We start from the raw sequence: 15,452 nt of genomic DNA on the forward strand, positions 1-15,452 counted from the left end.
AGAGGTTTTTTCTCAAAGGAAGATGCTGAGAAAAAAATGTCATGTCTCCTAAGAAATGTCAGCAACTTTGAAGTCAGATGTCAGCTATTAGAGTTGGTAGTTAAAATATTGTCACCCTGCATTTGTAAAGCAGTTTGCATGGCACTTTGATAAGCTTCAGCTCATTTGCTTTTCCTAACAGCCATATGAGGTGATAGGCATTATCTACACGTTACAGATTCGGTGACCTATTCTAGGTCACAGAGCTATTCGTATGACTTTCAGTAAAGTGTTCCTTTTTTCTTTTCTCCCTGTTATCAAAGATACTTTAAGGTCAGTAATCAAAATAGGAAGCCAGTTGTGAGGTTTATGTTTAGATCTGGTTGTATTACTGGTACAGCGAAGCGAACATTTTGGAAGACCCCCAAGGCAAAGGCTGTTCAACAGAGAGCATCTCCCTTCACGGAGCCCCTTTTGCCTCTTGACTGTGGGGGCTGCTTGGCCCATCTTCAGACTTGTCTGTGGAACAGAGCAGCCCCAGCTTGCTGAGCTGTGGTGAGGGACCTTGAACTTTGGGACCCATTCACTGTTTTCCTAACCTCAAACTATTTTTGCAAACTTAATATTCATTGAACTGTTATGTTGACTCTGGAGACCCTAAGACAATGAAAAGACATATAATCTGAGATCTGAAGAGAGTCTAATAACAGATAAGACTGTGGGCCATGTCCTTTTCTAGGAGCTTCACATATATTAACTCATTTAATCTTCACAGCATCCCTTGATTATCCCCATTTTTCAGTTGAGAAAGCTTAAACTGAGCAAATCATTTATCCCGAATCACAGAACTAAAAAGTGGAGGAGCTGGGATGTGAACCCAGGTTAATTCCAGAGTCTGGTAACCTCTTGGTTACCTCAATGTGAAACTGTAAGCAGGGTGTCAAGGGCAAGTCCTCTTTTTCATCAATATAGAATTCAGATCCTGAGAGTTAAGTGCGTCCTAGGAGATCATTGGCAAAGCAGTTTCTAAACATCTTAAATGGGCACTAAAAAATTTTCCCAAAGAGAAAGCAATTGTAGGCTATACCACTTCTAGACCTGACCTCCACAAAGAAGTGCCCATTGCCCGGTACTCTCCAACTTGTGGCTGATTCCTGCATCTGTGAAATGAGAGTGCCCTCTTTAGATGCCTGGAAACTGAGTCTCAGATCAGGAACTTAGTATTATATTTCTTTGTTTCTCTGAGAGCAGAATGGCATCAAACGCTTCAAGTCAGGCTGCTATGTGAGCATGTAGCTGGGCTACTCACATTCAGGTGAATGTTCCCAAAGTTGTCAATGAAATATGGATTATAAGTACCAGTTCCATAACAGGGAACCAGGAAGCACTGGTTCCTAATTTAAGATTCATAGACATCCAGCCCTGGGTTTGAAGGGCAAAGGGAATCCACGAACCTGAAAAATTGTATGCTACCTTTTGGATATGTGTGTATATCTACACTTTTTTCATTAGCATCTCAAAGAGATCCTGACCCCAAAACAAATTAGTAACTATGACTGTGAAGACATTTCATGACATCATTTATGTGTTGCTCTTCTGTGAGATCAAATAGCAGACAATGAAAGCACTGGTCTTCCGGGTTTCAGGAATCATCTTAAGCTATATAATTTTCACTTTACTAATTTTCTTTGCCTCGGTAAAGAATTGATTCAAATAAAACCTTTGTATTGCGTGTATTCACAGACTGGATTTTTCCATCTGCCACATGGAGACTTTTTCATCGAGCCTGTCAAAAATCATCAGCTGGCTGAGGGAGAATACCACCCACACATCGTGTACAGGAGGCAGAGGCCGGGTGTCGCAGAGATGAAGGAGCCAACCTGTGGCTTAGAGGGTATTGTGACTTCAACTCCTCACTGGATGGAGGAGTTTGTTTTGTTCTATTACTGTTTTGTTTCTTTTTTTTCTTTTTTTTTTTTTTTTTTTACAATGAGACCTGTGCTTATTCAAATCTGTTATCTCCTCCCCATTCTGTGGCCAGAAAATATGTTCCCTTGTACATTTCACTTCTCTGTACTCGAGTCACTATTCTGAACGGGAAAGGAAAAAGGTATCTCCTACACCCTTGCCATGTTAGTGGATGATATTTATATGGTATTCATAAGGGTGAATTTTTTTTAAGCCTCTTTTGAGTCTTTTAGAGGAAGATAGTTTAAATTATAGACAGTGCTTTTCAGTATCAGCAGTGTTACAATACATTAGCATGGGGTGTTACTAGACAGCTTGTCATATCTGCATATGGAAGGCAGATTGATATATTTGGTGATGCTGATGATGATGTGTGAAGAGAAACTGAGAAAATACCAACACCGTATCAGATGAGGGATTCAGCTAAGGTTCTTTGGGCTGCGTTTTCTTTGTAGTCCACTGTAAAGTGTGTTCCCTGCCCCCATGCCTTGGGAATAATTTGAACTGCTCCTCTGCCTTGTACTAAAGAGTTTCAGGTAGTTTCCAGAGGTAAACCGACCCAAGTTATTTCCTTGCAACGTGCATATTCTCTTTAATGTGTAGGAGATAATCGTTATGCATAAAGGACCACTGGAAATTGGGACTTTTAAAATTATTTAGTTTCTCCTTTCTTCAGAGGAAAAGAAAATAGTGGACTAGGGAGACAGTTAACAAAAGGAATCCATGATATTATTTATGTGTCTTAAGGATTTAGAAACCATGGACCTCAAAGGGAAAATAGATGAGGAAGGAATCAGGGAAGGTGATTCTGATAAGGGTTTCAGAGGACACAGAACTTGAGCTTTGCAAGTAGGAGAAAGAAAGGACAGGGGGATGAATAATTTCCCTACAGACATCATGCAGACCCTAAGTTAGATGGTAACTTTCCTGGCACTTTCTTCTGTAATCTTAGCAGGGTATGTAAGCAGTAAGAAATTTGTGAGTCTCTATTTTCTGTGTACCAAAATGGATGGCTGCTTAAATTCCTTAACTTTAGTAAGCTATTGGAACGCTGATCGAAATTAGATAACTCACTATCTGAATTTCCTTCCAGAAAGCACCAAGAGACACATCACCTGGTTGGTTTGATTGATTGAGGTATCAATCCAGATAATTTAGTCTCAGTGTGAATTTTTAGGACTCTGTCACCAATCCAATCATCTGAATAATTACTCAATTCCTATTAATCTTGGATGATGGATGAGACTTTATGCTATAGTTTTTCAATCACCAGGTCATCAATATGAAAGCGTTACTCGGGCAGTGAGTGGACTTGACTGGGTTGTTGCTCCTATAGGCATGGTGGCTCTGTGAAATGAGTTAGGCTATTCCTCATCCACCCACGTGAACCCCTTCTCTCCTTTATAACTTCCCTGTTGAGGCAGAGTTAAGTAATAATGAGTTGAGAATGGTACGCATGTAGTCATAAAGGCAGAAGAGGTGAATAGGAAAAGAATGAGGTTTACAAATGTCACGCCCCCAGTAGGTCACACACAAATACCACGGTTATAGTGTTTGCCATACCATTTCATCATTGTGCTTCTAGGCCAGCCTCAAGACCTACCACTACTATGAAACCTTCTGTGATTAATCCCACCTTGGAACAATCTTTGCACTGTGAATTTCTCCACAAACATCTTCTAAAAGATGCTCTCTTATGCTTGTTTAAAACCCAGAATGTCAGAAGTGAACAGCTTTTTTGGAAGGACCTTTGAGAGTGCCTAATGCAACCTCTTTCTCTCACCAAAGAAGCAATTGTAGCTCAGAGGAGGGTGTAAATTTTCAAAAGCATCAAGGCAGTTGGCATTCAGAATATAACCAAGCTCTTAAGTCAAGGTTCTATATTCCTCAGGCTTTATACTCTCTCATGTTTATTCCTTAAGTCTTCCATGAATATAAATCTTGTTTCATCAACTACCTGGAAAGCCCCATTAGAGCAGGAATGCCCTCCCCAAACAGTATGTACCATAGTGTAGGTGCAAAGTAGAAATTCAGTAACTCGTTGAAATGAAGAATAACTTGTAGCCACACAGATGAATTCAGAGTGTGTTGGCATCCAGTCCACACAACACTGACAGAAATAAAAAAGAAATGTGCAATTTCTAGATGTTGAGGAAGTGTCAGTTCTTTGTGACAGTCTCCCTCCCTAAGACAGTAGTCGTGATTCAGTACTTAAATGACAGCTAGAGATTGCAGAATAAACTAATGTGCTGGTGATTATTCTTAAAGTATACTTGACATTTGGAATTTTAAAATCTTGGTATATTGAAATGTGCTCAGTCTCGCTGAACCAGGTAATTGCAGTGTTCTTGTACCATGTTACCCTGCAGAGGCAATGGAGGTCACTGACACTAGGCATATCATCAGCCCACGTTAAGATACACCTCATGTTTAGGGAAGTCGGCGCTGCCAGACCAAATTACTGTGATTCTATCAAGAAAGATCGCCTTTCCTTGTGTAAAACATTCTTTCTTTGTAACGTTCAAAGCAAGAACACCCTTGGTATTGAAAAAAAGATGTACTTGAAAAGTACTCTAGTATTTCAGGAGAGAAAGTGTATCAGTTTCCCCTAAAATGTGTCCCTTCACTTATGTTTATTTCCTAAATAGAAAGGTACTCAGGAATTTCACAAGTCCCTTTTCAATATGGCCTAATGTAATTAACTCCTTTTTTCCCCAAAACTTTGATGCTATTTTGTTATCGTTTTGGTCAATCTGAGCTAAAATTTCTTAGCCGGTTTTGTTTGCTGTTCTGAACCTTGTATTTGCCGAGCCCTGTCAAAGTTCTTGTTTTCTCCAACTTTCTGGAATCCATGTTAAATGATGGGAAAATACAGCTTGCAGGAATTAAATCTATAGCACGTTTCAAAACCTCGTTTTATTGACATTGACAAGCTCTCTCCTCTTAGGGTTTTTGGTGGGAACATAGCACACTGGAAGTGTCTGGGGGAACCATGATTTTTGGAAGCTGGGGAAGAGGAATCGGATAGATCAGATGACAACAGCTTCAGGGTCATCTATGGCAGAAAGGGGTCCAGGCAGGTGAAGTCAGGGTTTGGGATTTCGTGTCAGGACGTTAAGCCAGAAACACAGGGTCTGGCATGCGTTTCTGCGTTCAAAATTTATTCATTCTTTCAACAAGTGTCTGTTGGGTATCTTCTTTATGTCTGGTGCTCTCCTAGGTTCTGTGGATACAGTTGTGAACAGGATATATAGATCTTGGTCTGAAGAACTGGCAGCCTGGATACAGGATGTGGGAAAGCAGGGATCTGGACCAGATTTTATCTTTGAAATATGTGGTGAGACCATGAAAGGAAATGAAGTCTTAATGTATGTCTTAGGCTTTTTGTTACACCACGTTGCGTTTGTGCCAGGACACGCAGCTGTAATTCATTCATTTTCTCTATAGTAGACACTCTGTTATGTGACTCTTCCACTTGGACTTGTCTCCTGTGAGTGGATATGAACAGCTTCCAGTTTGGGGCTAGTATATATTATGTTGCACAGACCATTTTGTGCATGTTTTTTAGAACACAGATTCATAGGGTTTTCCAGGGTATATACCTAGTAGTGGAATGAAATCAATATCTCATAATATATATATATATATCTATATATCTATGACTCTATATATCTATGACTTTACCAGATGGTGCAAAATTGCTTTCCAAAGTTGTTCAAGAGCAGTGAATGTAATAGTTCCTATTGTTCCGTATTCTAATACTTGATATTCTCATTTATAAATTTGGCCAGTCTGGTGAATATGAAGTGGTATTTCTCTATGCTTAATGTTGAAGTTACACATATTCCATCATGAAGTTGGGCCCCAAATCTGTGGCTTGTGGCTGTAGATTCTCCCTGAGTAGTTTTCCACCCTATACACAGAGTTGAAGCCCAGAGAGCCAAGTTTAGGTTTGCATACTTGGTTCTTTGTTTTCTGATTCACTTTTTCACCATCCTGATCTGACTTTTCACCTATGTGGGTCCTAAACTTGCCTCTTTTCTCCAGGGCAGAAGTAGGGAGCAGCAGCTGTCCCAGATCAGCAGCGAGCTCCGTGCACCCGTCAGGGGCTAGCCAGAGAAGCAGAACCAGTAGGAAGTATATAAGAGATTTATTGCAAGAAATGGGTTTACACGATAGTGGGGGCTGGCTAGGCAAATCCGGAATCAGTGGACAGGCCGCCAGGAAGGGCAGGCTGCACCTCTCAGGCAGAGGCTGAAGCAGCTGTCCACGACCAGAATTTCTTCATCTGGCAAGTCTCAGCTTCGCTTTTAAGGTCTTTTGACTGATTAAATTAGGCCTACTAGATTTTCAAGAATAATCTTAAAGTCAACCAATTATGGACTTTAATTACATCTACAAAATGCCTTCACAACCACACCCAGATTAGTGTTTAGTTGAATAACTGGGACTGTAGCTGAGCCGAACTGACACATGAAAAGGTCATCACACAATATCTTTTACTTTTCTCTCTGAATTTCTACCGATTTTCTTTTTCTTTTTTTGATTTTTGACCTCTAAGGATTTACCCCCTTTTTTAATGCTGTAAGCTCTATTTTGGGCTTAATACTGGGAGAGTTTTTCAGGATATCAGTCTACCATATTGAAGTCCTGGGTAGATTTCTTTTTTTTTTTTCCAAAACATTTCTTTCTTTTTTTTTTTTTCTTTCTTTCCTTCCTTCTTTCTTTCTTTCTTTTTCTTTTTCTTTCTTTCTTTCTTCCTTTCTTCCTTTCTTTCTTTCTTTCTTTCTTTCTTTCTTTCTTTCTTTCTCTCTTTCTTTCTTTCTTTTTCTTTCTTTCTTTCTTTCTTTCTCTTCCTTCCTTCCTTCCTTCCTTCCTTCCTTCTTTCCTTCCTTCCTTTCTTTCAGGTTCTTTGTTGGAATATACAACACTGTTGTGCCAGTTTTTGAGGTACACCAAAGTGAATCAGCTGTATTTATACATATATCCCCTCCCTCCCACGACTCCCTCCAACCCTCCCTGTCCTGGCCCTCTAAAGCATCACCCATCATCAAGTTTATCTCCCTATGTTATGCAGCAACTTCCCACTAGCTACCTATTTTACTTTTGATAGTGTATATATGTCAATGCTACTCTCTCACTTCGTCCCAGCTTCCCCTTCACCCCCTGCAACCCCATGTCCTCAAGTCTGTTCTCTACATCTGCATCTTTGTTCTTGCCCTATCACTGGGTTCATCAGTACCATTTTTTTAGATTCCATTTATATGAGTTAGCATACGGTATTTGTTTTTCTCTTTCTGGATTACTTCGCTCTGTATGACAGTCTCTAGGTCTATTCACTGGGTGGATTTCTTACCTAAGTCATTTGGAAATTTTTGAGTTGCTTTTTAAGTGACCTGCATAAATGTTAAATATTATAACAACATTAACATTAATAATCGCTCATTAGAATTAGCATGTCAGATCACTAATCTGATATCTTGTGGGGGCGGGGCGTTGTTTATAGTTTTGTTCTGATTTAATGGAAATTGAGTGAGTTGAAGATCTAAGCGATCACCATACTCCACGTTGAGTCTGAAATGCACTGTTAGTTTTCCTTGGCTATCAACAAACTTTCTTGGTACAACCTGCCTGAGATTTACCTTGAATTTCTTGATTACCTGATTTCCTTGTGATTATAGCTGCTCTACAGTGATCCATGCTTTTCTTTGATATGAGGTAGTTAACATTTTAATAGTTGTTCAGGACCTTTAATTTTTTCTTTTAGGGAAGTGGCTTGGTATTTTTGATGACCTGCTTTCAGGACTGGTAGGCGGATTGGCAAAGTGCTTCCTGCTTTTACCAGTGAGAGGATTGAGAAAACGGTTGGAGAGAATTTGGGGAAATACTTCATGTGTGAATGTATGGGAAGATGAAATGGTACCCCAGTTAGTTTTGTTTGCTTAGTACAATCCAAGACCAAGGCTGTAGGAACTCAGAGCACCAACACCTCAGCGCAGTTGCTCTGTGGCAATGAGATACTCATTTATTCAGTCAAAAGCCTTTATTAGCCAGACCTCACCATGGTACTTCCTTTCTTTGCATTGTCTCAGCACTTGACAATATTTTTTTTGATATATTTCAGGTACATACGTTCCCACTCCCCAAACAGGAAACAGCTTCCCTAGGAGACATGGCATCTGCTTATTTTCCCTCCTCCAGGATACTCCGTGCTGAGCATATGTTGTCAGAGTGGCCTGGACTGTGCCGAAGTTTGGGTAGAATCTGGAAAGGCAGAGAACACTGGGGAGTGCATGCGAGACTGGGAAGGGGATTTGGAGCAACTTGAGCAAAGAATCAGTTTCAACTAAAAGATGATTCTCTTATAGGGCAGGAGGTTTTAATTTTGAAGAAATGTTATGTGAGTTGTTAGCTATTAAACGCCACTTCCCACAGCTCTGTAGGGAAAGGCACAGGTATCTTGACAGGTGGTGGCTCCCAACTTTGCCCTTGGTCACCCTTGTGCTTCCATGTGCCTTGGGTGGGCCTGGGAAGAGGTTTATCCTGTTCTGACCAACCTCTGGCTTCCTCCTGCTGCCTGCAGAGATGGAGAGCTGTCTCACGGCTCCATCCCATTCTGCTCTGCTCACCATTGGCGCCATCAGTGGCCCTTTCAGGACAGTGATACTGCCCCTAAAAAAATGAACGATTTGGTCTCAAGCTTCAAAGCTCTGCGTGGCAAACTCCTGGGTTTTCTTCTTGTATTCATGTCTTCAATCAACCCACATTACCAAGTCTTGTCATTTATGCCACCAAAATAGTTTTCTAAATAGATCCGCCTTCAACATCATAACCTCTCACTTGAATTATTGCAAGTTCTCCCTGCCCTTGATCTCACCCATTAGAAGTCCGAGAAATATTTCTAATACAGAAATCAGCTCATCTCTCTCCCATGCTGAAAGTTTTTCCGTGCACCCTCAGAATAAAGACCCAGCTCTTTAGTAAGTTTTAGGATCATCTTCTCTGTGTGACCTTTGCCTGTTTCTTCAGTTTCATCTCTTATCGCTCCAGATGTAGCCTTGCCACCCTGAAGTAGTGTTTATTCCTCAAAGAAGCTTTGCTTTTCATTGCCTCCAGCCCTTTCACTTAGGGTCCTTCTTCTGAAACATCTTCTCTGCAGTGCTTTACTGAGTCACTTCTATTTATCTCTGGGACTCACACATGGCTTCCTTTAGAAAACCTCCTAATCTGCCTCTCCATTTGCATTAGGTGCCTCTCCTGTGACTTTTATCACCAGCTACTTCCCCTGCCACGGACTTTATCATATAATGGACATCTGTCAGTGTCCTCCTCCAGGCGATAGGATCAGCAAGGCTAAGAATCACGTCTGCTCGTTCGCAGGTGTGTCCCCAAGATCTGGCAGAGTTCCTGGCCAGGGTAGGAACTCAAAAATGTTGAATTTTTAAGCTTTGAACTTACTGACCATCTGTGTTGCATTTGGCAGCTTATTGGATACTTACATTTTACCTCTGTGGAGCCAGTTTAACCCATGGGAATACCCATACCTTCCTGAAGGAATTTGGTGGATACTCTGATACCTCGCTGTTGAAGTGGAATATGTAAGACAAAGGTGTGGCCTGAAGTTGTAGCTGAAAACAGCTACTTTGAATTCTTATTTTGGAAAAAAGAAGAGGATGGGTGGATGGATAGATGGATAGATGGATAGAGGTAGGTAGGTAGGTAGGTAGGTAGGTAGATAGATAGATAGATAGATAGATAGATAGATAGATAGATAGATAGATAAGAAAAAGTGAGTGACATTTATTTACTTGACAAGCTCCTACCTTGTGCCAGGCACTATTCTAGAACTGGGGATGTGACGGTGAACATAATAGCCATCCAGGCAGGAATGTAGAGGCATCAACTGGGAGGAGCAGGTGTGCCCTCTCAGGAGAGGTAAAGAAGAACAGAAGCCTTGGAAGATGAGTGTGTCTGAGAGGACCAGGTCAGTCATATGCAGCCACACTAGCACATGGAGTGCTGGTCTCTGAACCTAGAGTACATACGGTTTTCAGCTTCCTGCAGGGACTGGAAAGACAAATTCTCAGATGATCCACTAGGCAAATTGCTGGCATCCTTTCGGTCTTGTTTCAAATGCTACCGCCTGGTGAGGTCCCCCTCCCCTCTGTGTAGGACCGACGTGCCCCTTTCCTGAGTTCACCCTGCATCTCGATGTGGCCCCTGGTTGCCTTCTACCTTCCTTCCTGCCACTCTCCCCCTCCTTCCCTGCCTCCTAGGCATTCCTGGATGTGGACTCACCCCAGGGCCTTTGCACTCACTGTTCCCTCTGCCTGGAATACTCCTCCCCAACATTTTTTCATGGCTCATTCTCTCAAGCTATTCATATCTCTGCTCAAAATCACCCAATAGAAGAAGCCTTCCTTAACCATTAAGTAAGATAGCTTTCTCTTTGTCACTTTGTAAACCATTTCTCCTGCTCTATTTATTTTCATAGCACTTATCCTCTGATGTTATTTTATCTCTTTATTCATTTATTGGTTTATGATCCATCTCTCCCCAACAAGAATGTGAGCTGTACAAGAGCAAACACTTCCTCGCTTTTGAACCTTACTGTATCCTCACTGCCTTGGACAGAGCCTGTCATAGTAGCGCCCAGTAAATGTTGAATGAATGAGTAAATAAACAAATGAATTATAGCTTCATTCTTGATTGTTCTGTTGAGCTTGTATTCTGCTTTCACCACTAGACGCATTTTTGCATCCCAAGTATCAGGGACACTTGAATCCTGAGGCCAGTGTCTGATGCATAATAATTGTTTGATAAATGTCCGTTGAGTGAGTGCATGATGTGTATTTGCGGCAGGATCCTGTGGGTGTGAGCAGGACACCCACTTACCTGGGCTTGGGGTCTCCGCATCCCAGGAGTGCTCTGAGTCACCAAGGCGTGGCAAATGTGTTCTTTTGGAAGCAATTAACGTTAACTGTGTGTTTGTCCCACAGCTTGATTAGTGCCTATGTTTGGGAAAACAAACATTCCCACCCCCACACAGTCCCACTTCTGTGCAGCAGCTGGAAGTCTCATTAAATAACCACAAACTTGTTTCTTTATGAGGAAGGAAGTTTACTTGTTGGATTTGAAATTAAATATTTCAGAAATTATCAATACACTTTAGGTTCTAAAGCCTCTCCTCCGAAGGCCCAGGCTGTTTCCTGGGCCAATAAGCCAAAGATCAGCAAGTTCTAGAGTTTAGTTTCCGTTGGTTTGTGAGTCATTGATTGACCTTCCTTCCTTCAGAAAATTTTAATTTGGTGCTTCCTGTGGACCAAATACTGAGGGACAAAGCTCTGAACATTCCAAGTTGGACCCTGTCCTCATGAACTTTTAATCTAGCGGGAGGGGAATTCTAAAAATTTAAAATCAGCCTGTACGAGCATTGTGGCTGTAAGAGTGTCTAGAAAAGGAACTTGACGTGATCAGAAGGGTTAGAGAAGGCCTCCCTGAAAGAAGCCATAGCCTGGGTATAGATTCTTAGGGAGCCGTTTTCCCTGAAATCACTTCTACAGACTGCCCAGCATTTGAGGAATGGTATCTGCTATCGATTGATTGTGTCTCCCCAAACTCATGTGTTGAAGTTCTAATTCTTGGTACCTCAGAATGTGAGTGTATTTGGAGATAGGATCTTTAAAGAGGTAATTAAAGTAAGATCATTAAGGTGGGCCCTGATCCAGTATGAGGAAAAGCAAGAGGAAATTTGGACATAGACACAGAGGGGAGACCATGTGAAGACACAGGGAGAAGACAGCCGCCTGCAAGCCAAAGAGAGAGGCCTTAGAAGAAACCAACCCCGACAATACCTTGCTCTTGGATTTCAAGCCTCCAGAACTGTGAGGAAATACCTGTCTGTGGTTTTAGGTACTCAGCCTGTGGTCCTTTGCTATGGTGGCCCTAGCAGGTTAACACAGTGTCTGTTTGTGAGCCTACCTGCACCAGTGATCTTCTAGTTCTTTCAGGCTTGAGCAGTTAGTTACACTGTCTGAGCAACAGAAGCTTGCACACACAACAGTAAAGTTCAGCCAGGGCTGGCTTCATGGTGACTAGCGCAGTCTCACGGGGCCATTCTCAGAAGGGGTCTGCCATCTTGAAATTCTTGATGGTTTTATCTTCGAATTTTTGCCTTGTAAGCGAAGTCTGATAGGATGATGGTGTGTATGCTGTGGGCCTGGAGCCTCTGCTCTTACAGGTGACTCTTGCCACCTCCCTGCCTTCCCAGGATGGGTTCTTGGCCACTTTCTTCCTGGCCCCTTTGTGCCCAGTCCCTCCTGGTCTCCTGCTTTGCACTCTGACACCGCTTCCACTGCGACCCTGCCTGGGCAGTGACTAGGCTGCACCGGGGCTGGGGGCGGGGGTGCGGTACTGTGTGGCATGGCTGCCCTCTGCCCCCCAGGGTGAACCTGGGCACACACGCGGGAGGTTCCGGATGGCATATGCATCCCTCAGTGCCTTGAGGTGAGGCCACAGTGGTCCTCCCCATCGCAAGCCGGCATCCGGCAGGTGGCTTGGAGGGGGACTGCGCATCCGCCTCCCAAACAGGTGCTGGACGTATCCTGGTGTAGTGTTTGTAGTTCCTTGGGGGTTGCCCATCTGCTGTGGGTTGGGGTGCTGGGCTGTGGGAAGGAAAGACTGATGTCCCTGCCCCTGGCCGGGGCCCTGTGTTTTCACTTTGTGCTACACGCTGCAAATCATGTAGCTAACCCTGGGTTTAAAACTGCTTTGCTTGCAAAAAATTAAAGTGAATCTGACACATATGAATGGTATGCTTGAGATTACTGTATAATTAGCCAGAGGTGGAAAGCAGTTATTATGAATCATTATTTTTAGTTTTGCTAATACAGGCAGACGAGTTTTATATTTTTCTCCTTTCATAGTAGAATTTAGAGAGAAATAGACTGCAAATCAGGAGAACCATATTCTATGCCACCTCCACCGTTCTCTAACTCAGATAAGTTACAGAAACCCTGGCCTCCGTTTCCTCATCAGTAAGATGAAGGGCCTGCAAGATCTTAGCAGATTCTTTAACTCTCATATGTTCTGAGTATGTTTCTCTCTATCCTGCAATATCTAGAACCAAAGCGATATTGACATTCCTCATTCATACCAGTGTGCTTGAACATGACACGAGGGTTTGTACACACTGGTGTCTCATACTTAAACAGCGAAGATCTTTTTTTTCCATATATGTATTTTAATGAAGTATAGTTGATTTACAGTGTGTTAATTTCTGCTGTACAGCAAAGTGAATCAGTTATACATGTATACTTTTTTTTTTTATAAATTTATTTATTTATTTATTTAATTGGCTGTGTTGGGTCTTTGTTGCTGCACATGGGCTTTCTCTAGTTGCGGTGAGCGGGGGCTACCCTCCATTGTGGTGCACGGGCTTCTCATTGCGGTTGACTCTCTTGTTGCAGAGCACGGGTTCCAGGCACGAGGGCTTCAGTAGTTGCAGCATATGGGCTCAATAGTTGCGGCTCATGGGCTCTAGAGTGCAGGCTCGATAGTTGTGGTGCACGGGCCTAGTTGCTCCGCGGATGTGGTATCTTCCTGGGGCAGGGATCAAACCCGTGTCCCCTGCATTGGGCAGGTGGATTCTTACCCACTGCGCCACCTAGGAAGTCCCTATACATTCTTTTTTATATTCTTTTCCATCATGGTTTATCACAAGATATTGCATATAGTTCCCTGTGCTATAGAGTAGGACCTTGTTGTTTATCCATTCTATACAATATTTTGTATCTGCTACCCCCAAACTCTCACTCCATCCCTACTCCCCCTCCCCCTTGGCAACTGTAAGTCTGTTCTCTAAGTCTGCAAGTTTCTGTGTTGTAAATAAGTTCATTTGTGTCATATTTTAGATTCCACATATAAGTGATATCATATGTCATTTGTCTTTGTCTGACCTACTTCACTTAGTATGATAATCTCTAGTTCCATCCATGTTGCTGCAAATGGCATGATTTCATTCTTTTTGATGGCTGAGTAACATTCCATCATATATATGTACCACCTCTTCTTTATCCACTTATCTGTCGATGGACATTTAGGTTGTTTCCATGTCTTGGCTGTTGTGACTAGTGCTGCTGTGAACATAGGGGTGCATGTATCTTTTTAAATTATAGTTTTTTCCAGTTATATACCCAGGGGTGGGATTCCTGGATCACATGGTAACTCTACTTTTAGTTTTTTATGGAACTTCCATACTGTTTTCCATAGTGGCTGCACCAATTTACATTCCCACCAACAGTGTAGGAGGGTTCCCTTTTCTCCACACCCTCTCCAACATTTGCTATTTGTAGAATTTTTAACGGTGTCCATTCTGACTGGTGTGAGGTGGTACCTCATTGCAGTTTTGATTTGCATTTCTCTAATAATTAGCGATGTAGAGCATCTTTAAGGAGTGAAGATCTTGACCCATCTCTCCAGTATCCCTAAGGCCTGGCTCCCAAATGCTCTGTCCTTCCAGGCCTTCTGCCCCTTTACACCTTGGCTCACCCCACACTGCCACACCTAACACAGAAGCACAGGCTGCTGCTTCCTCCCTTCTCCCTTTCCCTGACCCAGAAGAACCAGCCAGGACCAACATTTAAGGGCCTTAAGCTGCGGCTGCAGAACTTCAGGATCATGAGTTAGTGGACATGCCTGGTCCATCATCATGATGCAGTGCATCAAAGGGAAGGAGGGGCGGTCCAGAAACTGAGTCTGGAACCGAGATCTAATACACACACACACACACACACGCATGCACACACACACGCATGCACACACACGTGCACGTTTCTCTTGAAATGTGGTGCTTAGTCAAAAAGTCTCCACATATATTTAAGTGATGCCAAATATAAGGGGCCTGTTATTCCAAGTTCCAGACCTCATGTTGTAGCTACATTCAGCCTGAGTGGTGTGTGTGTGCGTGTGTTTATGTGGTGTGGGTAGGTGTGTATAAACACGCCCATCACACACTTCTGGCTCCAGGAGGCAAAGACAGCTTGCTCAGCTGTGATGACTCAGGGTTTCATGGATGTTCTTTCCATTCTCGTTAAACATTCCACGCTGGAAACCCAGTGTATTCTCTCAGTCAACAGAAGAAGTTCTTTGTTGAATTTGACGGAGAAGGGAGAGTCCAAGCCCCTCAGAAAAAAGGCTTCCCTTGCTGAGACGTCGGGCAGAGAATAGTGCCAGTGTCAACCCTGCCAGCAGCCGCCCAGCATGGCAGCCACACCTCCGAGGGGGTCGCAGCTGCCGAAGGTGCACAGCAAGGGCCAGGGGGGTCGTGATCCACGAGGCCACCTCCTCCCCACTCTGCCCTCAAAAGATATCCAGCCCTTCTCGCCAGCTCCTCTGGAACCCCCAGCCTTGGCCCTTTGGTGCTTTCTCCCCGTGGGGTCAGCAAGCGCTGAGATGCTTCCTCAGCCGGTTCAGCACCCTGATGCAAAGACTGCCCCGCAGGGACT

At 43.0% G+C, this 15,452-nt stretch overlaps 1 protein-coding gene across 1 annotated transcript in view; it reads left to right on the forward strand.

The window, feature by feature from the left end:
- The window catches only part of ADAMTS12 (ADAM metallopeptidase with thrombospondin type 1 motif 12), a 341,068-nt gene that overhangs the window by 128,960 nt on the left and 196,656 nt on the right, over positions 1-15,452 (forward strand). Inside the window, exon 3 of the mRNA XM_057710080.1 lies at positions 1,723-1,873. Within this exon, the coding sequence (XP_057566063.1) occupies positions 1,723-1,873 (151 nt within the window). The remainder of the gene's footprint in view (positions 1-1,722; positions 1,874-15,452) is intronic.

Source organism: Hippopotamus amphibius, chromosome 15 (genome assembly GCF_030028045.1).
Source record: "Hippopotamus amphibius kiboko isolate mHipAmp2 chromosome 15, mHipAmp2.hap2, whole genome shotgun sequence".
Lineage (NCBI taxonomy): Eukaryota > Metazoa > Chordata > Mammalia > Artiodactyla > Hippopotamidae > Hippopotamus > Hippopotamus amphibius.